Genomic DNA, 26,206 nt, shown 5'->3' on the forward strand with positions numbered 1-26,206 from the left:
AAGCAACCCACGTTTGCATTGTGAAGCATGGGGATTTTGTAGAAAGATGCAATTATGGCCGCATGTGAGAAGGTTTGTCTACAAAAGATATTTTCATATTTGAGTGAGAAAATCAATGGAGCAATTGACATATATTGTGACATGAGACGGCAACAAAGTAGATGTTAATGCTAGGATAAAACACATAGAGATACAAATCATTTTGTGACCAAGAAGGTCCTAGTCCATGACACTAATTTGGTGTATGTTACTAGACAAGCCTAAAGGAAGTGTTGAGAAGTCAAGCTCAATGCATACGAAGGATCCACCAGATTGACTACTTTGCACATATGACACTAGCATGCACCACGGTTCATTTGTGCTAGTGATTAGAGCTTCTATACACTAGCATACTTGTGGCGCCGTCCTACCAACTTCTATTTTGTATTCACAGCCATGAAGAAATAAAATATCTTTTTTTTAGCAGTATTAGGTAATAGAAAGAGCAAGGGACTATTCAATCAATCTTTGAAGACGATAAAATCTCTATCAAATTCTTCAATGTTGTGTTCATTTTCCTTTGTATTAATAATGGGGATACTTTTCAAGGCCTAGTTATAAATGCCCTTATCTATGAATTTTTTTCTCAATAAAACACATTCCTTTCTATTTAATGTATAAATAAACCCTTTATATAGTGCCCTTTTGTATGTTTAAAAAAGTCTTAAAATCATATTTGTATTGAACCCACATGATGCACACATATAATCATGCACTACAAAGGATTAAGATCATAGACCACCATGTTGATATATTCTTTGAACTTTTTTAAAAGCTTCTAGGCACATCTAACATCATGCTAACATCCGCATCAAAAGACCAGCATCTAGATTCACGTGTATTTACCAAAAAATAAGCACAACTTGTAATGCATATATACACATGCTACATTTACAATTTTCACACAAATTAAAATGGTTGGCAAAGGAGGACGTATTATTTGGGCGTTGTCAATTCTCTCAATAGAGAAGTGATGAAGTACTTATAAAGTATATGAGGGTGAGGTTTTTAAATGAGATTGTAGTAATTTGCCCTTAATAAAAATTCAAGCTTGATGTTTAAAGGTCATCACGATTTGTTAACTTCACTTTTAGGAGTTTCATAAAGCATAAACTTTCCTTCATGATTAGAATTGCTAAAATTTATTACTACCCATTATTCCCTACCAGTCATCGCTTATTATGATAGAAAAGAGGTCAGCTTTGAATAGTACATACACACATCTGAACCTATCAGGTCATCCAGCTATGTGATATATGAGAAGTTTCTTTTTACCTTTGAGTCTTTCATACAAAATAATTAGTTGCCCTCTTAGACATTTCATCAATGTTGAGACCTTTACAAGCACAAGGCAAAGTGAGAATAGTAGCACTCTTTGGTTGAACCAAGTATAATGGTTCATGCATAGAGGAATTTTTGCATCGTTCCTTCGACTAATCTTAGAAAACCATAAACATAAGTAGCTTGGTTAGTAAACTGCAAACATAAGTATCAACCAAGATGAGGCATTTGTTATATGTTGCCTTTTATGTTGGGTGAGGCAGAATAAGCTTGATAAGGATTTTATAAAGTGAGTCAGTTTAGAGACAATACGATATAGCTTCCAGATATTGCAAAAGACAATTTTAATGCCCTGCAATAATATCAAGTTAGTGTCAAAATGTTACCTCAGAATAGAGTTTACTTCTTACTCCCAACCAAATGACAAAAGGAATAATCCAGGAATTGAAAAGCTTAGAATATACACTTGAAACATTCATCCATAAAACATTTATTGGTTTTTGCTTTTAAGTTCGCAGCTGAAGTATGTCCAATGACAAATTCTTAGTGATGAGATAGTTCTCTAATGGAATGTTGATTACAAGAAAGGACATGGTAAAGAAGATAAATACAGATACATGTCCAATCTAATCTATCATAACCATTATGAATGCAATAGGTAAATGTGGCACCTGGACTAGTGTCTCTGAACATGCTCAGTGCTCACAATCATCAAGATGCTGAATGTTATGTCTCAACTTGGGTTGCAATTTATTGCTACTCACTTTTATACGGTCCCCCACATGTTCCAAACTCAAAAAATCACATGGCTCTTAGTTTGTGCATATGATCCAAACTCAAAAAAAGTGTGTTCACCTGTGGCATGCAATAAAACTTCAAAAAAGAACTAAGATATGTGACAGGCTGGGATACCATCAATATGAATTCCTTTTTTCTTTCCCCCACATGCTACGAACAGATCACAGAGGCATGCCTGGCATCTTGTATCCCTCTAAAATCTGCTGTATGCAAAAACAGCAGCTTACATCCTAGATTATCCTGGGACATCTGGTCTCTAGAAGGAGCTGCCTTCCAATCATTCTGTACACATCACAGAGACCCTTTGAATGTGGATCATAGTGAGGGGATCATATTGCAAGCATGAGCAACAAGTTTGTACTCTCTCTCTCAATCCGACATGGCTGCTTGCCAAAGACTTGGGAGTGAGTCTGCAAAGATAGCCTTAAGCAATGCTCGATCCTTGTCTGCAAGGTGGTATGTTCCATATCCTCTTGTCACAGCTAGTCCCACAACTTTTCTGCCACTAGCAACTGCATTCTTCCTTGTTCGGGTGAGTATGCTAGCTGGCATGGACTCCTCTGTAATGGTTTGTTCTTTATTTGCCTCTGGAAGGCTGTCATCTCTGGAGTCTGTAAGTTGGGGCTCATTCCCAGATTGTATTGGACCATTATTAAACCCATCTGAGGTGTGTTTGATATCATCCTTTCTATCTGGACCAATCGCCTCTGTTTTGTTTGTCGGTGAATTACCCCACCATTTTGTTGATGAAACAGGCAATCCCCTGCTAGGAAATCCGTGCCTGAAATCATCAAGATATGTAGGTATATTTGCCCGTAACTGAAATTGATTGTGTAAGTGAGAACGATGGTCTATATGGAGCGGCCTCAGAGAAGTGGAATGCATAGAATAACCATGTGCAGGTCCAGCTGTCTGTCTCCTTAAGGCATCTGAAGTTATGTGTTCCCTTTGAGCTGGCACTGCACTGACGCAATCAAAAAATGAGATTCTTTAGTCAAAGCTTCCTGAAGTTCACTGTGATAATTCTTAGTACATCACAAGTACATTCACCTGACATTATGTGATGGGAATTTTAAAATTAGTTGATCCATGATAATTCTGTGTAGTAACTGTTACACCAAGGTTGGTTCTTGAATTGCAGTTGAGTCATGAGCATGACACATCTTAACCATGCAAATACAGCATATGATGCATTATTAAGTGTGAACTTCTTTATAGGGGTCCTGTGGATCTTGGTTGAGTGGAGTATGATGTCAAGGAAGACACCACATGGGCTCCAACCAGAGCTGCAGGGACATGCTAACGCTAACAAGATGATGCCCAGAAGACAAGAGTCTACAGTTTCCCAAGTGTGTTGGCGGCTGATAGGCATGCCAGTCTTAAAGAGGATCAGCAATTGGCAAAAGGTAGGTGCATAACCAGCCCATCTCAAGATATGGTGGTTATGGTGAAGGATACTGTGCAGAACACTCCAGTATGGGATACCAGGGTCCAAAAGTCCAAATTTGTTAAGAGCTTCTCCCTGAGTGAGTGCCACTTCCAAAAACCAGAAACACAATTTCAACAATGTAATGGCTATAGACCACCAGACAAGATAGTCGAATGGTTCCAGGCCAGCATTTATAAACGCATTTCCATATCTTTTGTGTTCATTTTTGACATAGCATTCCATGTTCCATGCCTTTGCTGGGAGTTGAGGCATCATAGTCTCAAAATAAAATTTGCTCAAGAAGTTACTAGTTAACCAAGCTTCACAAAGTTTATGAAGTCCACAAGATCAATGATAGATCTTTAGAATAAGAGATCTACACTTGTATGCGAAACACAATGCTATCCTTTATGATCAGTTGTCATCCAATTGAAGGTTTCTTGAATTGCAAATTATTGAGAAATTATTGCTGTTGATGAAACTGAAGTTCCAAAAATAAGTATGTTGTGGGACAATTAGTTGCGTTTGTCCATTATATTATGCATAGTGTTGGTTGTGAGATAATGTGCTGTGATAAGTTCCAATACAGCAATACTGAAATACATGACTCTACAGTGGACCCTTATGATAAATTCAAAACTAGCGTTGGCAGCAGCCATTATAATACAATAACAAGAATGATATTCCATTTTCACAAACCTCTAGGATTTTGATCCAATAAACTCTACAGTGGACCCTTATGATCAATTCAAAACTAGCGTTGGCAGCAGCCACCATAATAATATTACAAGAATGATATTGCATTTTCACAAACTTGTAGGATTTTGATCAAATAACTTTAAAAAAAGACAATCCTCTAATGCATCAAGGTAAGTTCTATCTGGGTCGATGCGTTTACTTTTGAATCTCTAAGTAGACACCTGCATCCATTCAGTATAAAAAATGCCTATGCTGGCTTGCATGTTCAATATATGCCTTGTAAACTTCAATAAATTCTTGATATAAACTCTGTTAACTGATAAATAATAAACTCACAAGTTGAAAGCTCTAGATTTGTTGAGATGAGCAGGATGTGAATCCAAATGCAGAAGTGCCTGTGCTTCCCGCTCCATCAAGGCCTTCTCTTTGGCAGCTTCCCTTTTGATGTCGTCAATACTCTTCCCCGCCAAGATCTACATTCCAACAAAGCTTGTAAAATTGAGTTCAATATAGCTTTCTCAAACATGCATCTCATATCGCAAAAGCATCCTTAGTTTGAACTCCGAAAGGACCATCTAGAAGAACTTATAGTAGTTCAAATGTCATTTTCAATCATAGAAGACTAACAATGGAAGGTGTAACCATATTCAACAACCAGCATCTAGATGACACCTACACAATCCAAAAATTGCCCATTTTTATAAAGAACCAAGAAATAGAAAATTGGGAGAGGAAACTGAAAAGTAGTCGCACACCTTGTAGTAAAGAGAATGAGCGCTTTGACAATCCACACTTGGTTACAATTGAATGTATGGGAATCGGGACCCTGAGGTCAACTTTCAAGAGCCCAATTCTTGGATGTGTCATCTAGTGGTAGGGAATAAAGAAGAAAGAAGTATGGGTCCCCAGGTTAGCAACCCGGCGGCTTACAGTTACGATAAATACAAATGCGAAAAGTGTCATTTCTAAAAGAAATTGTGAGCAAGTGAAACCAGCCTTCCTCGGATAGGATGGTAAATAACCTAACTTAACATTAATTACAGCAAGCATAAAATTCACATAAACTAAAAATGCAATTATTATCACTTTATCTTGGACATTGGACACTTTGTTGGCCCCAAAACTGGCACCCCTTTCGGTATTTCTTTAACTTATATTGCAAATGGATGGAGTATAACTGAGATCCTCTGACCTCCTCTACTAATCCAAGTGCCTCTTGCTAGCAAAACTAACCAGCAAGTCTCCAAACCAATTCGCCCTTGGTTTGCTTGGGAATTGGCCTTCATCTTACTCCTTGAAAGACAAATTCAACCCCAAATCTGATATTGACTGGCTAGCTGGCCTCTTGAATCTCCTTGAAATTCCTCAATTTCAGCTACTCGAATTCGAGTCCCAAGCCCTCAATTCTAAGCATGCATCCCTAGGCAGCTGTCAAAACCCTAATTTTTGCTGTAAATTAGTATTTACAGCAAAGATTGACTGGAATCTCTTTCTCTAATGGCTCTAACTACTGAAAAATGCTGAGGTAACTTGAGAGATGGCTAGGGGATGAGAGGCAATGCTGTAGAGATAGAAATTTTATAGTTTCATCGTAAGAAATGCTGAAAGATTGCTGCTGCCCTGCTCAAACAACCATGGAAGCTGTCAACTACAGCTTAGGACTACCAAAAATATTATTGCCCCCCCATGTATGCTATCACTTGCACCAGAAGGACCTTGGGCTACTATCACCTACTCTTGAAAGGCTCCAAATTGTTGTCACTTGCTATAGGACTAGTCCATGGTAGCTGCAAATCACATCAGCAACATCTTCTTGCTCTCTAACAATCAACCTCCTCTCTCACAATGGCTAGAATAGACTTCTAGTAGCCCTTGCAAACGTTTTTTCCACTTGCATGGGCAAGTTTTGCTAGGTGGCAATCTTCTAATACCATTTTTCAGCATTATCCAGCTTATTAAATTAATTTTTAAAATGTTAATTTTGAAAATTAATTTAATAATTATTCTAATGCTCAAAAAAATATTTTCACCAATCAATAATTAAATTGGCTAGGCCAATTTGTCTTCCAAGTATCCTTGAGCAGTTATTGACCCTTAGACTAGCATTAATTAATTAATTAATGCCTAGTCTATAATATCACCACTGATATTAGTGGCCATTAAATTGGTCTAGGTCCAAATCTGATACCAAGTACCACCTAATACCTGTTAGGCATAACTTATTATAACTTTTGTCTTTGACATCCACTACATCCTCAAAGTCCTCGGCCTGTTACCATGAAATAACTGCCATGTGCATCACATGTGCTAAACAACCTTACACATTTAATTAATAACTTAATCAAATGTTATCGGTGTAGTAATCAATTAGGCATGGAAATCAAGGCAGACAATCATTACGTGCAATAAGAGAGACAAAGAGAGTGCGAGAGAGTAGAGTAGAGAGTAACACATTTTTCGATACAATGACGAGAGTACCTCTTTAGGTTTTTAGATAGATATATGTATGAAAGTACAATGTGCTAAGGGTATGTTCACACCCGTGCACATATACAAGGCATGATGGCTCTTTATTCCCAACAACCTCCCACCTAAAGGCAATGTGCCTTAAGAGGAGAAAATAATCAGCTAAGTCTAGGTATGTACAAAGCCGAAATAAATATATCTATCCAACTCACATCATCTGTCGGCAATGAGCAAACCGCTCCGCCGAAAGACCCTTCGTGAGAAGGTCTACAGGATTATTATCTGTATGCACTTTGACAAGCTCAATGCTCTTGCTGTCAAGTACACCTCTAATGAAGTGGTACTTCACCTGTATGAGCTTTGTCTTTGCATGAAAGACAAGATTCCATACTAGCATGATAGCACTCTGACTATCACAATGAAGAACAGGTAACTCTGTGATGCCAAGCTCTCCCACCAAACGTGAAAGCCATAAAGCCTCCTTGCATGCCTCAGTGGCAACTACATACTCTGCCTCTGTAGTAGACAATGCAATACACATTTGTAGCCAGGAGATCCAAGAGACTGCTCCTCCTATGAAAGTAAACACATACCCAGAAGTGGACTTATTGCAGTCCGCATGACCAGCATAGTCTGCATCCGTAAAGCGAACAACAAATACCTTTTGCTTTTCAAAGCAGATGCACAACTCCTTTGTGCCTTTGAGGTATCTCATAATACCTTTCACTGCATCCCAATGCTTCTTGCCAAGGGTTGTCATGTATCTGCTAACCACTCCCACTGGAAAAGCAATGTCAGGACGTGTAGCAACCATAGCATACATCAAACTACCAACAGCTCAAGCGTATGGTATCTTGGCCATTTCAGCCTTCTCATCATCAGATGTAGGGTTGTCCTCTGCACTGAGTTTTACATATGGAGGCAATGAAACCCCAATTGTTTTCCCCCTCTCCATATTGAAAGGCTGCAAAACTTTGGAGATATACTCCTACTGAGATAGATAGAGTAAGCCTTTCGATCTATCTCTTGAGTATTCGCATGCCAAAAATGTGATTTGCATCACCCAGATCTTTCATGTCAAAGCTGCCATGAAGACTTTGCTTCAATGAATCCAAGACATGAGTATCCCTGCCAGCAATCAGCATGTCATCAACACACAAAACCAAGATAATCAGGCCGTCATCTGCTATCTTCTTGGTGTACAAGCAGTGATCCACTTGACTTCTATGAAAGCCTTGGGACTGCATGAATGTATCAAACTTATGATACCATTCTCTTGGTGCTTGTTTCAGCCCATACAAACTTCTTTTGAGTTTACATACCATTTTTTCTTTCCCTTGTTCAACAAAACCTTCAGGCTGCTACATATATATGTCTTCATGCAGATCACCATGTAAACAAAACCTTTCTCTTGTTCAACAAAACCTTCAGGCTGCTGCATATATATGTCTTCATGCAGATCACCATGTAAACACGCAGTCTTTACATCCATTTCTATGAGTTTCATATCTTCAACTGCAACCAAGCCCAAAATGGTTCTCAATGTAGTCATCTTGACTACAGGAGAGAAAATCTCATCAAAGTCAATTCCATGCTCCTGCTTGTACCCTTTTGCAACCAATCTTGCTTTTACTTTGGTGAGGAACCAGAAGTGACCTTCATCTTGTAAACCCATTTGCATGGAAGGGTTTTCTGCCCTTTAGGCAACTGCACCAAGTCCCAAGTGCCATTTTTTTCAAGAGATTCCATCTCTGACAGCATGGCTTTATACCATTTCTTGCTGTCCTCTCTGTCCATTGCTTCCTTGAAGCAAGACTGTTCACCACAGTCTGTCAACATGACATACTCAGCCACATTAATTGCACCAAGAACAAACCTGTCAGGTTGTCTAGTAGCCCTAGATGATCTCCCCAATGGTCATTGTTTGCTGGCTGTTTCTGCAAATTTCCATTTTCAGAATGCTGTCTTGAAATTTCAGCTTGCAAATCAGTATTAACAGCTTGCTGTCATGGCTGTTCCTGCACATGGAATGGCTCATTTTCATGGGCAATAGCTGGCTGATCATTTCCAACATCATTTCCTGCATTCTCAGGTTCATTTACAGCAGGTATTTACTGCTGTACAACAGGCACATTTTGCTGTCTAAAAGGTATTTCTTCCCGGAATACAACCCTACGGACCTCCTCAGTCTTTCCGAGCTGTTTGTGCATGCGATCTTCCCGGAAGATAACATCATTGCTGCGTACTACTTTCCTTTTCTCCGGATCCCACAATTTATACCCCAGTTCACCCTCGTCACCATATCCTAGGAAAATGCATTTACAAGACTTTGGCTCAAGTTTCCTGCGTTTTTCTTTACGAATATGCACAAAAGCTTCGCAGCCAAACACTTTCAGATGAGCATACGAAGGTGGCTTGCCCGACCACGCTTCTTGGGGAACTCCCCCCCCCCCCCAAAAGACCTGTTTGGTGACCGATTAATCAAGTGAACGACTGTCATAACAGCCTTTGCCCAAAAACCATGGGATAATGTAGCATGAGACAGCATCATACGGACCTTATCCTGTATGGTCCGATTCACACGCTCTGCAACTCCATTTTGGGGTGGATTATGAGGGACAGTGAGCTCCCTCTTTATCCCTTTACTGTCACAAAATGCCTAAAAGGCCTTGGACACATATTCCCCACCATTGTCAGAGCAAAGACACTTAAGTGTCTTATCTGTCTGATTTTCAGCCAATACCAAGAATTTTTTAAACTTGTCAAGCACTTCATCCTTTGCTACGAATCGAGTAAACCCATATTTTCCGTGTAGCATCATCGACAAAGGTGACAAAATATTTCTTTTCCCCTAAAGATAATCCTAGCATTTGACATACATCCAAATGTACTAACCCTAGAGGAGAAGATTTCAAAGAAAGAGACTTTTTGTGAGACGTCGGTGCATGTTTGCCATAAATGCAATGATCACAATGCTCAAAATCAGCATAACGAAGACAAGGCAAGTAATCCAAACGAGAAAGCATTTTCATTCTTGTTTGACTCGTGTGTCCCAACCGGCCATGCCACAAAGAGACGCTTGGCTGCTCGGTCACGCACACTAGATACATGAAGTGGATACAAAGTATCACTCTTGCAACCTTTGGCAATAACCCTAGATCCCTTACAGAACTTCCATTTTCCATCACCAAAGGTGGTATGAAAACCATCATCATCTAGCTGCCCTATGCTAATCAAGCTCTTCTTGAGCTGAGATACATGCCGTATATGCTAAAGTGTAAAGACAGAGCCATGCTGAAACTGTAACTGCACACTGCCAAGTGCGAACACCTGCAATCTCACATGACAACACCATGTCGACCCCCTGTATAGGCGGAAAACCACTCACGATGAGGGGTGACATGAAAGGAAGCACCTGAATCAAGAATCCATGTATGCATGTCATCATCTGTATCTGCGAGTAAAGCATGTGCACCAAAATGTGCAGAGACAAAGAGTGCATCACTCCCCCTATCATTGTCATGAGTGACTATATTCACCTCTTCAATTTTTACACTGCTCTTCTCAGGCTGACTGTCCTTCTTTTCTTCATTGCAATCATCTGTCTTCTTGCCTTTTCCTTTCTCTTTATTCCATTTGTAGCAGTCACGTTTAAAGTGACCCTTCTTGCCACAATGATGGCATTCAACATCTTTGCCACGTGATTTACTGCGTCCCTTGCCATCATATTTGCCCTTTTGCTGTGATCTGCCCCTAGTATGCAAAGCACTGGAAGACTTACTGGATGCATTGTTCTGCTGATTCATCTCTTCCATCAGTAAAGCACTCTCTACATCAGCATACAAAAGGATTACATTAGAATTGCTCATAGCATTCCTGAATGTATCCCAACTCTTTGGTAGAGTGCAAAGTAAGAAAGTAGCCTTAAATTCCTCATCAATCATGAACTTCAAGGCAACCAGCTGGCTGAAAATGGAGTTAAACTCACTCAAGTGAGTAGGCATTGCTGTACCTTCTTTCATACACAAATCCATAAGCTTTTTCAGCCAATACACTTTGCTTGCAGCACTCTTCTGTGCATAAAATTCTTCTGCCCAAATGTGACCAAAAAACCAACAAATGCAGGCCCAAACTGTCACCCAAGTGACCAAGGTACAAACAAGTACTAATCAGCAATAAATGACCACGCAGAAGTACAAATTTCAGATCTGTAATTAAGTTTTCAGAAGCGCCAAAACAAGTGCTACAGCATTATCCAACTGATTACAGCTGTTCCAAGGGCATATGCATCACATTACATGAGAAATCCCAAAATTTCAGCTGCAATTTCTGTTGTACATGTACCTACAAGCATAAAATTTGACACGAACGGTCAAAAGCCCCAAAATTTTGTACTCAAAAGCGTCAAACACACATCTGCATTTCCTCTGTCATGCATAGGACTATCCAATTTTGCCAAAATAAAACAATTTCAGCAAAACTCCCAAATTTTACCAAGTGTTGATGTCCAGATTGTGCGGAATTCAACCTGCATGTACCTAAAGTGACCAAATGCTGCACAAATTTTGCCCAAATCGCAAAAGCCCCAGATTGCATGGGATCCAATGTGCCTCAATGTCGAGAAATTGGGTTAATTTCAGCCCAATTTATGCATGTACATGAAAAGCCCCAAATGTCGGGGACAAAATGTCACAAATTCTTGCAATTTCTGAGACAAATTTGCTTGTCCTGCATCAAATTTCCCAAATCTAGGAAAAGCCCCAAATTTTTGGGCCAGAATTGCACAAATTTGAGATTTTGTGCTTACACACGAGAAACGCCGTCAACGGGTATAAGCAATTTCAAAAAAAAAAAATTTGAATTTTTCTGAAAATTCTGACAGGTCCGTTGACCCGCCAGGCGTTGTCGTAAGCCTGGAACCCCACCAGCTGTCGTCTAACGCGCGTCGCCTGTCCGTCATGGGCTGGTCGCAGCTCGTCAGCGCCCACCCGCTGGTCCCGTCCGGTCCGCTGCAATCGTTACCACACCTGCTCCCTGTTCTGGTCACTGCCCGCTGGTCCTCAACCTGACGTTGGTTCCCTAGTCAGCTGGACTGCCCAGTCGCCCCACACCCCAGTTACTACTCGTCAACTGCTTCACGCCTACTACCTGTCGTCGACTGGACCACGCTGGTCAATCGTCACCTGCAGTCGTTAGCTGCTGCACCAGTTGACCGTCTCTCCAGCACACGGGCCTGCCTGCGACTCTCCTGCTCGCCTTTGAGCTGTCTCTTGCCAGCTCTGGTCTTCTACCTCAGCCTAACGACCGTCTGCAGCACCTTACGCTTTGATACCAGTTTGTAGTAATCGATTAGACACAGAGATCGAGGCAGACAGTCGTTACGCGCAGTGAGAGACAGCAGAGTAGAGAGTGAACACGTTTTTCAGTACAATGACAAGAGTACCTCTTTAGGTTTTTAGATAGATATATGATAGATGACGGAGAGTCAGATCAGAAAAAACGATGAAAAAGCACGAGTGATTCTTCTCCTCCCAACCACGCCTAGATAACTGCTGGCCCTCTCCACGGATTCCTTTTGCCAGCCGTCAACTTCCTGGAGTCCTACTATTCCTGGACTCTCTTACTCTCTAGGCTCCCCTTAACCCCGTTCGGGCGCCCAAGAGCCCGGACGGTCATTCTCGTGCATGTTCCCCTAGATTTACCTTAATGTGACATTAAATGTCACTTTTAATGTCACATTCCATATTTATGACCTTAATGTGACATTAAATATCACTTTTAATGTCACATTTCCTTCCCCTTAAGAATCGGTTTTGTCCTCGAAAACGATACTTGGAAGGTCTAACTGTAAATCGGGAAACCTTTTCTTTAAAGTACTTACTCGCTCCCATGTTGAGCTTTCTTCTGAACAATCTTTCCACTTAACCAAACATTCTTGATAAATAGTATTCCTCGTTCGTCTATTACGAACATTTAATATTTTTTCTGGTTCATGTGGATTAGATTGGTCATAGAATAACTCCTCAATATCATCATTTAAGATTAGATTATCCAAATCACCCAGCTTCTTCCTTAATTTACTTACATGAAAAACTGGATGTATTTTACTACCAGCAGGTAGTTGGAGCTTGTAAGCCAATTCTCCCACCCTTTTAAGTATTATGAAAGGACCACAATACCTTGGTGAAAGCTTTGGACATTGTCCCTTTTTCATAATTTTTGTTTGTTCAGGCACCTTAAGATAGACCAATTCTCCTTCTTCAAAGGAGATGTCTCTTCGGTGAGGATCTGCATATGCTTTAGCTCGATTTTGAGCTTTTTTAATATTTTCTTGAGCAAATTTTAACATACTATTCATATCCTCCAAAAAGTCTTTAGCTGCCTGAACCTTTTCCTTATGCAGTCCTACTGCAAAAGGAGCTCTGGGCTGAAACCCATACATTAACATAAATGGACTATATCCAGTGGAAGAGTGCTTGGCACTGTTATATGCAAACTCTGCTATCGGTAAATACTCTTCCCAATTAGTTTGCCTTTTACTTACATATGCCCTAAGCATATCTTCAAGAATTTGGTTAACCCTTTCAGTTTGCCCATCTGTTTGCGGATGATCCGCCGTACTCATGCTAAGTTTAGTATCCAATTTCCTAAATACTGCACGCCAAAAATGGCTATCAAATTTTCTATCCCGATCAGAAACTATATTTGCCGGAAGGCCATACAATCGGTATATGTTCTCTACGAACAATCTAGCCAATTCTGGTGTTTTAACATCAGTTGAAGTTGGAATAAACCTGGCCATTTTGGTTAACCTATCCACAATCACCCACACAGAGTCGTGCCCCCTCTGTGTTCTAGGTAAAGCAACACTAAAGTCCATGGAGATACTCTCCCATTTCCCCGAAGGAATTTCTAATGGATGGAAAAGTCCTCCCATTTTTAATCTTTCAGCTTTATTAACCTGGCATTTTTTACATTTGACCACATAGTCAAGGACGTCCTTATTCATTCCAGGCCAATAGAACTACCTTTTAATAAGACTGTAAGTCTTATTAACTCCTGGATGTCCCGCACTAGGGGTATCATGACACTCAAAGAGTATCTGGCGCCTTATTTCTATATCTTTCGGGACACATACCCTACCCTTGTAGAGTAAATAACCATTATCAATGGTAAAATTCTTCCACTTGAATCCAGTTTGAGCAACCCCTGATGCCCCATTTCCTTGTTGAACATCCTCAGACATTCCTTCCTCAGTAGAAGCACTTTCAGCTGGATCCCCATTTTTTATTGCTTCCCATATGTTGAAATATGCCGGATCAACCTGGCATTTCCCTTTTAAAGATTCAAGCAAGTTGGAAGTGAACTGAGTAAAACTCAATTCATTAATGATGGGCATTCTGCTGAGTGCATCAACTACTATATTATACTTTCCTTTTCTATATCTTATCTCATAGTCGAACTCTTGGAGGAGTTCGGCCCATCTGGCTTTACGCCCGTGTAAATCTGGTTGATCATTAAGCCACTTAATGCTTTCATGATCCGATAAAATCAAAAGTTTAGCACCATACAAATAGTGCCTCCATTTCTTCATTGCATGTACTATTGCATACAGCTCCCTCTCATAAACAGAATAATTCTGTTTTGCACGATCTAATTTCTTGCTTTCAAAAGCAACTGATCGACCTTCTTGTAATAAGACCGCGCCTATTGCCTTATCACTGGCATCAGCTTCAACCACAAATGGTTTATTGGGATCCACTATTAATAATACTGGAGCTGTAGCAATAGCTACCTTAAGTTTTTGAAAACTTTCATTTTGGTCTGTTCCCCAATTAAAACTTTTCCCTTTCCCTTTAAGTTGGTCTGTCATTGGAACAGCTATTTTGGCATAATCTCGAATGAATCTACGATAAAATCCAAATAAACCTAGGAAGATCTGCAGCTCTTCCAGGTTCCTTGGAGGTGGCCATTCAATAATTGCCCTTACTTTTTCTGGATCCATGTTGATTCCCTCTTTCGAGATAATATGCCCCAGATATTTGACCTCTTGTGCAAAGAATTCACATTTAGTTTTCTTCGCATAAAGGGAATGTGTTTTTAACAGTTGGAATACTAATTGTAAGTGTTCCAAATGTTCTTCTCTTGATTTACTAAAGATCAAGATATCATCCAAAAAGACTACTACAAAATGTCCTAGATAGGGCCGTAAAACACTATTCATCAGCTTCATAAAGGTAGCTGGTGCATTAGTGAGGCCAAAAGGCATCACCAAAAAATCATAATGCCCGTATCTAGTACGAAATGCCGTCTTAGAAACATCTTGTGCCTTAATTCTTATTTGGTGATAACCTGATCTTAAATCTATCTTTGTGAAGAATTTTCCCCTTGCAATTGATCAAAAAGATCTTCCATTCTGGGCATAGGAAATTTATTCTTCACCGTTATTTTATTAAGTGCTCTATAGTCAACACAAAGTCGCATAGAACCATCTTTTTTCTTGACCAATAAAATTGGTGAAGCCCAAGGTGAATTACTGGGTTGAATAAACCCTTTATCCAGGTAATCCTTAATTTGTCTTTCAACTTCTTGATGCTGTGTTTCACTTAACCTATACGGTGGCTTTGAAATTGGGTGTGTATCCTTATTTATATCAATTGGGTGATTTATATCACCCCTATCTGGTGGAAGGCCACTTGGTAAATCAGAAGGAAACACATCTTTAAAATCATCTAACAAACTATTCAATTCATTATTAACATTCAACTCACAAACATAAGAAAATTGTTGCTTTATATTACAGAAAGTAAAAGTATTCTGTACAGGAAGAGACCATAACATATATACCTCACAAACTTCCTTTTTTATCAGCTTCTGAACTTCAGTAGAACACAGCAAAGGATTATCAGAAACTTCATGTTCACCTTGAATGACAAAAGTCTTACCATCCCTTTCAAATTCCAGTGTATTATGGTGATAGCTACGTTTTAAGGATGGTTCCAATCCCCATAGCCACTCCCTCCCTAGAGCAATATCAGCTCTTTCCATATTCATTATTTGGAAATCAAGCTTATCTTTATATCCTTGAATCTCAATTTCCAAATTGGATACCATTGTATCCCATATTTTATTGTCTTGACCTTGCATCATACGAACAACATATTAATGCTCATTGTTTTGTTGGGGAAGTTTCAATTTTTTGACAAGTGCATAATTTATAAAATTATGTGTGGCAGAGTCATCAATCATGACTCTAACCCTTTTCCCAGCTATCAATCCATGTACTCTAAGTAAATCATGTGGCCCAAAAGTAGGCTGCCACATAGAAGTTGACATACAACACTTATGTTGTACATCCATGTGCAAGACCTCTAAAGATTTATACTTTTCATGGCCCTTTAATTCTAAGGTCTGCACTACATGGATTTGTTTTTCTTTTCCCTTGCCCTTGTCCTTATCCTTTTCTTTGTCTTCCCCCTTTTTCTTTTGAGGGCAATTCCAAGCAGCATGGTTAGGGGATAGGCAATTGAAACACAATTTTTCTTTTTTGGCCTTATCAAAGTCATCAGGACTTAACTTTGGCCTCATATATGGTTTCTTTTCAAAAGGTTGTTTTTTACCCTTGAAAAATGGCATTTTCCTTTTAAATTTGCCCACAAATTTTGAGGTTTCCAATTCCTTAGACTTGGGCTCCGTATCAGTGAGACTAGTGAGTGTACCTAGACGCGTACTATCTTCATAAATTAATGCAAATTTAATTGCCTCTTCCAGCGTCTTAGGTAAACTCCGTTTTACTTCCTTTTTACAGGCTTTATCCAGTCCCCTAATGAATCCTCTTGTTTTTTGGAATTCATCAATTCCTTCCAGTTTAAGGATGATCTCACGATATTCCTCCAGGTATGTTAGTAGGGGTCGTCCCTTTTGTCTGACATAATCCCAATCTTCCCAATTTCTTTCCATTTCATTTTCAGGAAGAAATTCTTTCAAAAAGACAGATTCAAATTGAGCCCAAGTTTCGGGTATTTTATTCGCCTCCTTTAAAGTTCGCCACCACTTATATGCTTTGGGTCCCAAAGTTAAACTAGCCTCCAGTGCTTGGAGATGTGGTGGGGTATTTTTTAATTTATGTAAATCTTCCCATTTTTGGAGGAAATTAAATATTGTGCCTTTATTCTTATCTTTTTCCTCCCCATAAAATTGAGGTGGTTTCATATCCTTTAGAATTGGATTATCCCTCAATTTATGGTAAGTTTGGGGTTCCTTAGGATCTCGCATAGTCACATCTAAATCTTTCGATGAAGATGGGACATCTGAGATTTCTATCTTATTTTTATCTCTTTCCAACAATAAAGTTAACTGAGATTTTATTTCAGTAAGTGTTTGAGTTAAAATTTCCATTTGAACCCCTTGAGTTTGCACACGAGCAGTAAGATCATCGAATTGCTCTCGCGTAGCAAAAAATTCTTCCCATTGTTCTTCTTGTATTTCTGGTTCATGGGGATCTACCATAGGTTGATCCCCGAAACTAGAACTTTCCATTACCCTTTCTTTCCCTTTTTCTGCCATTAATACACTGGAATTGGAAAGCAAAAATAAGAAATTTGCATACAAGATAAAGTACTTCCCTGATTTTTAATGGCAGGCTGTGGTTGCTGGTTTGGAAAGAAATCCGAAGAGTAAGGAATAAATTTCATCGCCCAAAGAAAGTCGGTCACGCAGGAAATGGAGCTTCTTTGCAGAATGACTAGTATTCAGCCCCCTTCTTTAATAATCACGCTAGTCATTAATGTCGCTTTCCTGAATTTGTCGCTTTCCTGAATTTGCTTCCTGCTGAACCTATACTTATGATATAAATACAGTCGAGGCTGAAATTGCGTGTCTTGTTGGTGTGTTCATGGAGAAGCATTCACAGTCAGGTATGGGCAAGATTCGATGGCCCACGATCAGCTTTCGATGGCCCACGATCAGTTTTTTTTTTTTTTTTTTAACGTAAAACAGAATGGCTGCCCCTTTCGATATGGTCCGTGGCCAGAATTACACGTCACGTTAACTTTCGTGACGTGTCACGTCACTTCTAACCAGTGACTTACGGGTCGTTACAGGTCCGTCGATTGTTGTCGACGTCTCGTATGACCAGCGACTCCAGCGACTTCTTTTCGTGACGTGTCACGTCACGTCTGACCAATGAATTCACGGTCCATCGAACTTTCGACTGAACAGATTGCGGGCAAATTCGTCACTGCCCTTCCGTTGAAGACCTCCAGGAATCCTCACGGCTTTGATACCAATGATAGATGACGGAGAGTCAGATCAGAAAAAACGATGAAAAAGCACGAGTGATTCTTCTCCTCCCAACCACGCCTAGATAAGTGCTGGCCCTCTCCACGGATTCCTTTTGCCAACCGTCAACTTCCTGGAGTCCTACTATTCCTGGACTCTCTTACTCTCTAGGCTCCCCTTAACCCCGTTCGGGCGCCCAAGAGCCCGGACGGTCATTCTCGTGCATGTTCCCCTAGATTTACCTTAATGTGACATTAAATGTCACTTTTAATGTCACATTCCATATTTATGACCTTAATGTGACATTAAATATCACTTTTAATGTCACATTAATGTCACAATATATGTATGAAAGTACAATGTGCTAAGGGTGTGGTCACACCCGTGCACATATAAAAGGCACAATGGCCCTTTATTCCCAACTAGCCAAGAAATCTTCTGCCTTACAATGGGAATAGGAGGATATTAAGAGAGAATTCAAGAAGCATCTCGCAGCTTGCTTGTTGAGGAAATGTTGAAAAACTATCTTGTGAAAGTTCTTGTGAAATTAAGGACTAGAGAGTATGAGCTTCTTGTAGGCCTTCTCCTCTTTAGCAAAGAAATCCACCAGAGGAGAATCGAAGTTGCTATAGAGGAGACCAAGGAAAACACCACACCAGCCAAAGAATCCATCATAGGAAAAAGTCATAAAGGAGACCGAGAAAGATCATCACTCATAGTGGCACCAATCTAACATGCATAGGCATGTTGTAGGAGATAAATCATTCCCTTCTTGTCACAAAAGTCACCATGGCACAAAGCACTCACGTGAAATGGAAAGTATTCGAGTCACACAGAGTTGTCATAGCTCAATATGACAACCACCCATTCACCATCAGAATAGAACTAGCCATGCCAAAAGAGAACCTAGATGTTCCATCCTTAGATATCTGGATGAGCAATAGTAGATATCGGTATATGTTCATGGTGCAACTTAGTGTGAATGCACTAAGGATACTTCAAGGTTAGGGTACCCAAATCCTATTTATAGGACTCAAGGCCCTATAGTGCACATTAATTGTGTGATCACCACTCTTGGACTCCTGGCCCCTATGCTAACACGATCATACATTGAGACAATGTGGGCTGGTAATATCGGATGCTAGCTCCTAGGGCGTGGTCATGACCCAGTTTGTTGCCAACTCCCAAGCTTCGAGGTGAGCCCATTTGGCTCTATGGCTAGGAGGTGAGTCTGATATCCATTTCTCTCATGTTTGTGGATACAACTTGTATCGTGTCTCATGTACATGTTGGATCCAAGGTGGACTTTTTGGAGCCACAAGAGGAATGACTCTCCCAAGAATACGATCAAAGCAAAATCTATGTTGAGATTTCATCTCTCTTGCTCATGGAACATAAAGAAAAGAACACATATCTGCATCATCGTCCTCTTCATCCTCATCGCTCTCCATAATTATCCTTTTAGAAACGCACGAGAGAGAGAGAGAGAACTTCTTGTTCGACACACAATGGGGGGGGGCTGTGCATGAGAGAAAGAAGGGATGTATATGGAAAGAAGCACACCCCTTCATCCCCCACATGCACCCCTTCGTATAAAATTTATTAATGAATAATATTTTCTTTTACATTGGTCTTAGCCATTGTTTCCTTGGGGATCTCGAAACTTATAGGCTTGCTTTATGAATACACCATTTCTAAAACCGTAATAAGACTACATTGATATGTGATATTATTAATGTAGATGCAATAGGGTGCTAGATTTTGAGCATATTTAGGCTTCATCATTCTCCCCGGACACAATTGCGAAGCCGTCCTCGGCAAGCACGAAGAAAAAGAACCAGAACACCGTTGAACATGTCTTTAGCGTCGATGACGAAGCCGAGCCATAGGAGACCCCCTAGGGACCACCACACCAAGGATGCTATCCCCTACTTTGTCATGAGCTTGCACACTCAAAAATCTCAAAGGGATGACCATCTTCTTCATGCTCATGAGGATTCTTCAACTGAACCATGTGTTGAGGATGTGTCGAATAGAAACACTAGTATCAATGGCCCTTCTTAAATATGTATATAGCATAAAATATTGTGATTTGATTTGTCATAATGGAAAAGTTGTTACGCATGATGATCAAGTAGTGCTACAGAACTTCTAATGGAACACGAAACTGCACATCCAAGATGTCAACAAAGAGAAAATAGACCCGTCGCAGATTGGTGGCCTTTTTGCGATGATTAGGGAGGGAGATGAACACTTTGAATAGGACGTAGATGGGGATGCCCGTTGAAGTGGCATTACTAGACAGTAGTACAAGCCTCCGAACAGGACAGTTGCTGCGATGATTCTTGATCACATTAGAGGAAACCTGATGATGGCGAACTGATGCACCCAATTCTTTTCTGAATCACCTTTTTGTAGTCAAATCGAATAGTACCCTGCCATTAATGTCTTGAATCTCTTCCCCATGAGCGATTGATTTCCCGGCCAATGCACCAAAAATGGAGCCATAAGAGGAATGACTCTCCCAGGAACACGATCAAAGCAAAATCTATGCCGAGATTTCATCTCTCTCGCTCATGGAACATAAAGAAAAGAACACATATCTGCATCATCGTCCTCTTCATCCTCATCGCTCTCCATAATTATCCTTTTAGAAACACACGAGAGAGAGAGAAAACTTCTTGTTCGACACACAATTTGGGGGGGGGGGGGGGGGGGTGATGGTGCATGAGAGAGAGAAGGGATGTATATGGAAAGAAGCACACCCCTTCATCCCCCACATGCACCCCTTCGTATAAAATTTATTAATGAATAATATTTTATTTTACATTAGTCTTAGCCATTGTTTCCTTGGGGATCTCGAAACTTATAGGCTTGCTTTATGAATACACCATTTTTAAAACCGTAATAAGACTACATTGATATATGATATAATTAATGTAGATGCGATAGGGTGCTAGATTTTGAGCATATTTTGGCTTCATCACTTTTCACTAGTGACCCTCTTTGAACAAGACACCGCCCAAATGCATGATAATGATCTAGGAAGCAAGGCAGTAACTAAGCAACTTAGTATAGGTAGACTACAATTGATTGAGCCACTTAAAATAAGGCTAGCACTAATCTTAGATTACAATGCATTAATCCCTAATTTATTCTCCTTAAAGCAACCCCAAAAAACATTATTTTCCGATTACTGAAAATAAGTGGCAATAGGACGAATGCACCAAAATCTTCTATAAATAGAGTTAGTTGTGGGCATCCCATTCATCCCTAATTCAACACCTACTCCAGCCTTCAGTCATCAGCCCTTTGCCCTCAAACTGCTGCCCATACATTCCATCATGCTTCCACCTGCTTGGAGGACATCACCATTGTTGAGAAACCCTTCACCCTTCACCCGCATTGCATTTAGGGTTTGCAGCCCCAAAAAGGGGCGCCATCCTAGACTGACTATGCCTATTTATAGGCCACTCTCTCATTCATTCCTCACGGCTGATTTATTCAATCCGTCACCTCGTCTCTCCAACCTCTCCACTACCCTCACACCCCTTTAGGAGGACATTGCAGTTCGTGGTTCGTGGTTGTCTTCATCATCTTCCTTGTGCTACGGCACCCTTGTTCCCTTGTATCACATTCACCCCATGATTCAAAACTTCATCATTCCATTCATCAAAGTTTTTTTCTCTCTTCTCTTCTCTTCTCCATGTTTGCGGAGTTCACTTCGTGTTCCTCCCCGCCAACCCTACTGTCTCGTTGGTATGTCATCTTTGACATGGTATCAGAGCCAATTCTGCTCAAACAGTGGCAAAGATCCTCCACTCCAGTGAAGGCAAAGACTAGTGGCGAGTGCGGCATCCATTTCTCTTCTTCTTCCGCTGCATCAAAATCTCGTTTTTGCAGGTTTCAGGTGTTTTCAGCTTGCTCCCCACACCCCTTTCGCGGAAGACATCACAATCTCAGCTGTCCCTTGCTATCATCTACAATCTCTCGCATGTTTCCAGCCTTCCACCCGCAGTTTGCAGCTGTTTACAGCAAAACGACTGTTGCTGATCACTCTCCATTTAGAAAACAATCTTGTTTCTGCAGATCTCAAGTATTTCAGCTTGCTGCCCACACCCCAAATGCGGAGGACATCACGGTCCAAGCTGGCCATTGCTGTCTACAACACTCTGGTGCCTGTTTCCAGCCTATCACACATTGTTCGGAGCTAATTTCAGCATATTGACTGCTGCTGCTATTTTTTCCTACGTTTTTAGTCTTTCTCTCTCCTACAAGCTGTCCTACTTGTGTTTCTAGTCTTTCTCTCACCTACTGCCTACGTTTTTAGTCTTTTCTCTCTCCTACAGGCTGTTTTTCCTGCGTTTTTAGTCTTTCTCTCTCCTACAAGCTGTCTTGCCTGCGTTTTTAGTCTTTCTCTCACCTATTGCCTACGTTTTTAGTATTTCTCTCCTGCAGGCTGCATTTTTAGTCTCTCTCTCTTGCTACCTATACTGCCTGCGTTTTTAGTCTTTCTCTCTCCTCACCTGCGTTTTTCTATTGGTTGCAACCTCTTACTACCGGTCGCATCCTCCTCCCAGTGGCAGCTCACTTCCAGCCCTTTCACTAACCTCCCACCCCTTGAGGCGGACATTGTGGTTTGTGCTTCACACTGCCCTCACCCCCCTTGAGGCGGACATTGCGGTTCGTGGTTCATGGTGGCTGACCTCTTCCTTCTTCAGCAAGGCACACTAGTATTCATGGCTTCTTTACCAACAGATGACCAAACTACTGGATGCTCCTACTATGGCATCACCGGACACACCACTGATGCTTGCCGACTTCGACCCTTGCTCCCCATTCCTCCAGAGTACATGCGTTTTCCACCAAACACTTCTTGTGCCACCTCTCCTTTCTGGCTAGGCCACTGGGCAACCGACAAACACCCTTTGTCCAATGTCTTGGCTGCTTTGGGATGGAATACCTTGGGATAAACATTGTAGGCCTTCCTTTTTTGGCTCAGTTTTGGATTTGAAAGGGGGTGTTGAGCTAAAACATGCTTTATAACTGATTAGCATTTTTAAATAGTCCCAAAATAGGCTTAATTAATTAAAAGCGCAAATTTGATACATGGTTCAAGAGAGTTTTGTGGTCCCCCAAAACCCTAATTTTTAGAGCACCCTTTAATATCTATAAATAGACAAACTGCCGACCATTTAGCCTTATCCTTTTGTGCAAGTTTCTCACTCTACCTTGCAAATTTCAGCCATCAACCACCTACCATTTGCTATCCGGCCATCACTAACTACAGCCCATCACACTCCAACCCTAGGCAGCCTGTTTTCAGCCATCGCCCTACTATTTGGAGGTCTCCATCTGCCGCGTCATCATAGCACCCGATCAACATGCGTTTTCAGCATTTGGTGCTAGGCAACAAGCTGCTACCATCTCTCCCATCAAGCGACTACTATAGTACTTGCGCTTTTGCTGTCCAGCATGCCGTCTACATCAGCAAATACCTCTCTTGTTGTTGCCTGACAATTCTCTGCCTCAGGTGATCAATTTTCAGCCTTCCTGTGGTGGTATACTGCTTTATTTACCTGATTTCGATCTCCAACTGCTCTGTTTTAGTGACCAGCCTGCTACCCTTCATTATTCAGCACTCTCTCATCTCCGTCTGGTGGTCATAGCACTTGGGATCCATCTCCAATGGACATCACTCTCCAACACTATATTTCTCTACCCTTGCACATTTTATACACTCTTACATTCATTTACAGCATTCATTCACTTCAGAGTTTCTTCTCTTTGTGTTTCTCTATGTTTAAGTTTTGACTTTTTGCGTTTTGCATTTTGCATTTAGGATTCGAGTTTTTGCTTGTCTTTATCTGAGTCTTTGTGTTTCAGTCTTGATCGTACATGTTGTGTTTTCTCAATGCGAGCCCTAGCATATCTTCACAAGGTCATGACACAATCTAGGTTGTGGTCAATCGATTGATGAAAATGGCTCAATTCACTCCTACAAAGACGACCGTCAAAAGCCACGAATTGGCTGGTGTCTTTGTCGAATATATTTATAGACTTTATGGTTTGCTCGATGAAGTAGTCTATCCTAAAACCAATGGGTAGACCGAACGAATGAATCAAACCATGGAGGATACACCATGTTGTCATGCCGCTACGTGGACACAGTGTGAAAGACCCTAGAGTGCATCATCATCCGGCTTTCTTATTAATCTAGAGAGTCAAATGTCATATTAGTCATTAGTGTTAGTGTTCATAGTATGGATAGTTCCAAAATACGGGATTTTTAGACAATTTTAGTCTATTTTTTATAATTTGGATATTATTTCTTGTAAATATTCTAAAAAGGTGTAGAAAACTTCTAGAACAGGGTGACATGAAAAAAGCAAGTTGCTTTTCAACTAGTTTGGGAGATTTCATGCAAAAAGAGGAACTTCTGAATTCATGGACACAATCGCAGTTTTAAGGCAGCAAACAACACTCCAAACTGGAAAGAAGAAGAAAGAGCGATTTGGGAGAATTCTGACCAAGTGTCTTAGAGTTTTACCCCCCTTTCGGAGCCGACGGAACCATCAAATTTGCCATCTAAGCAGCTGAGAAGAAGCTAGTATTTTGTGCGCGGTTTTTGTCTACCAGGTAGCTCCAATAGATCTAATGCTTGTAGATTACTTCACAGTAGTCCCAGACAAGGATTTTGTTTATCTTCTCAAGTTCTATCAATACATAACGCTTTGAATCATTGAGCTTTGTCTTTATCTTGTGTACCTCTTGCCTATTCTTTTTCTTCTCTTCTATCTTTTATTCTCTACTTCCTTCTCTCTCTAATCCCTAGTGGATATGACCTTTCGACTAAAAACCCTCCCACATTGGTGAACCCGAAGTGAAAGGTCATCGGAAGGAAAGGCAGGATGGGAAACCCTTCAAGCACAATTTCTAGTGATATTTTGCAGCAGTTAGTATAGAATATAAACATGCTTATGCAAGTACAACAACAACAGGTGATGCAGGCTTCTGCTCAAACAAAAACTATTGTGATGAATGCTCTACAGGCGGTAGAGCAGAAAATGAAGTTGTTTAATGGTAGGAATGTATCTACATATTTACATACCTATGCTCAACAAATAGAGTTCTTTCGGATGGCTCAACTTGCATGGAGCCATTATTTTGTATGGGTCACTATACATGAATTGAAAGGCCGAGTTACTAAATTGTACATGCAGGATGCTAACTCGGTAGCTTTCAAGAAGACGCTCTGGGAAGAATTTTACATTGAAGTCACCAATTCTATTACCCGTAAGACTTTCCAAGAGTAGATTCTACAATCTAATAAGAGTCTTGTGGCTACAGAGTTATTGAGAGAAATTGAAAGTCAGTTTAAGAAGTTAGATCTTGCAAAACAACAAGCTCTTGCAAGTCAAAAAATTGAATTATCTCTAGAAGCGGTAAATCTTGAGCTTCAAGAGAAGCTTGATGATTTGTTAGAGGATTAGACTACAAAGACACGGCTTAAAATTGAGTGGAGGCACATTAAGGAAGCTCTTACTGCACTGGTAAAAAAGCATAGAAAAAGAGAAAGATTGCATGTATCTAGCTTGCCCACTGTTACGGGCAAAACAATTGATGTATCTAGTAAGCCATCCACTTCTATGGCTAACCCTATGGCTACGCCTGCTGTTCCCACTATTAGAGAAGATGTACTAGATGAATTGATTAAAGGCATGCAGGATCTTCAGTTGAAGGTCACAAAATTGGATGAGAAAGGACAAGAGAAAAGGAGACAAGCAGCAGCTCCTAAACCAAGGAAAAGATATATGTGGTGTGATAGTTTACAGTATGAAAGAAAGAATTGTGTTGCTTATCAGGATGCCTTGGCACGACAGCTCATCTTTTGAAAAGATGGCAAGATCCATGCACAAGAAACGAGATTGCCTCGTACTTTGAATTTTGGAAAGGGCGGTATGCAAAAGTTGTTGGAAGACTTGGCTGTCTGAAATACTTATGCGGCTGTACATACTGTTACTTTTGGGCTACACTTTGATAGAATGTCTGGCCAAGTGATGATTGGTCTGAAAGCTACAATATAGACACATGCTTTGCATGCACCTCAAAAGAGAAAAGTTACTAACAGTGAAATGTCTCATACAAGGCAAGACATTCGTGACATAACTGGCTAGAAATCACCGGTAGATACATATTCAACGTATGCATATT

At 40.5% G+C, this 26,206-nt stretch overlaps 1 protein-coding gene across 1 annotated transcript in view; it reads right to left on the bottom strand.

Moving 5' to 3' along the window:
• Positions 1-1,846: 1,846 nt before the first annotated feature.
• LOC148037950 (uncharacterized) overlaps positions 1,847-26,206 on the bottom strand; it is a 58,455-nt gene continuing 34,095 nt past the window's right edge. The window contains exons 3-4 of the mRNA XM_087676995.1: positions 4,583-4,719; positions 1,847-3,082 (exon numbers count right to left, since the gene is read on the bottom strand). Of these exons, the coding sequence (XP_087533121.1) occupies positions 2,488-3,082; positions 4,583-4,719 (732 nt within the window). The 3' untranslated portion in view covers positions 1,847-2,487. The remainder of the gene's footprint in view (positions 3,083-4,582; positions 4,720-26,206) is intronic.

This window comes from Lygodium microphyllum, chromosome 4 (assembly GCF_053477565.2).
Source record: "Lygodium microphyllum isolate KBCC chromosome 4, Lygodium_microphyllum_v1.1.10, whole genome shotgun sequence".
In the NCBI taxonomy this organism is placed as follows: domain Eukaryota; kingdom Viridiplantae; phylum Streptophyta; class Polypodiopsida; order Schizaeales; family Lygodiaceae; genus Lygodium; species Lygodium microphyllum.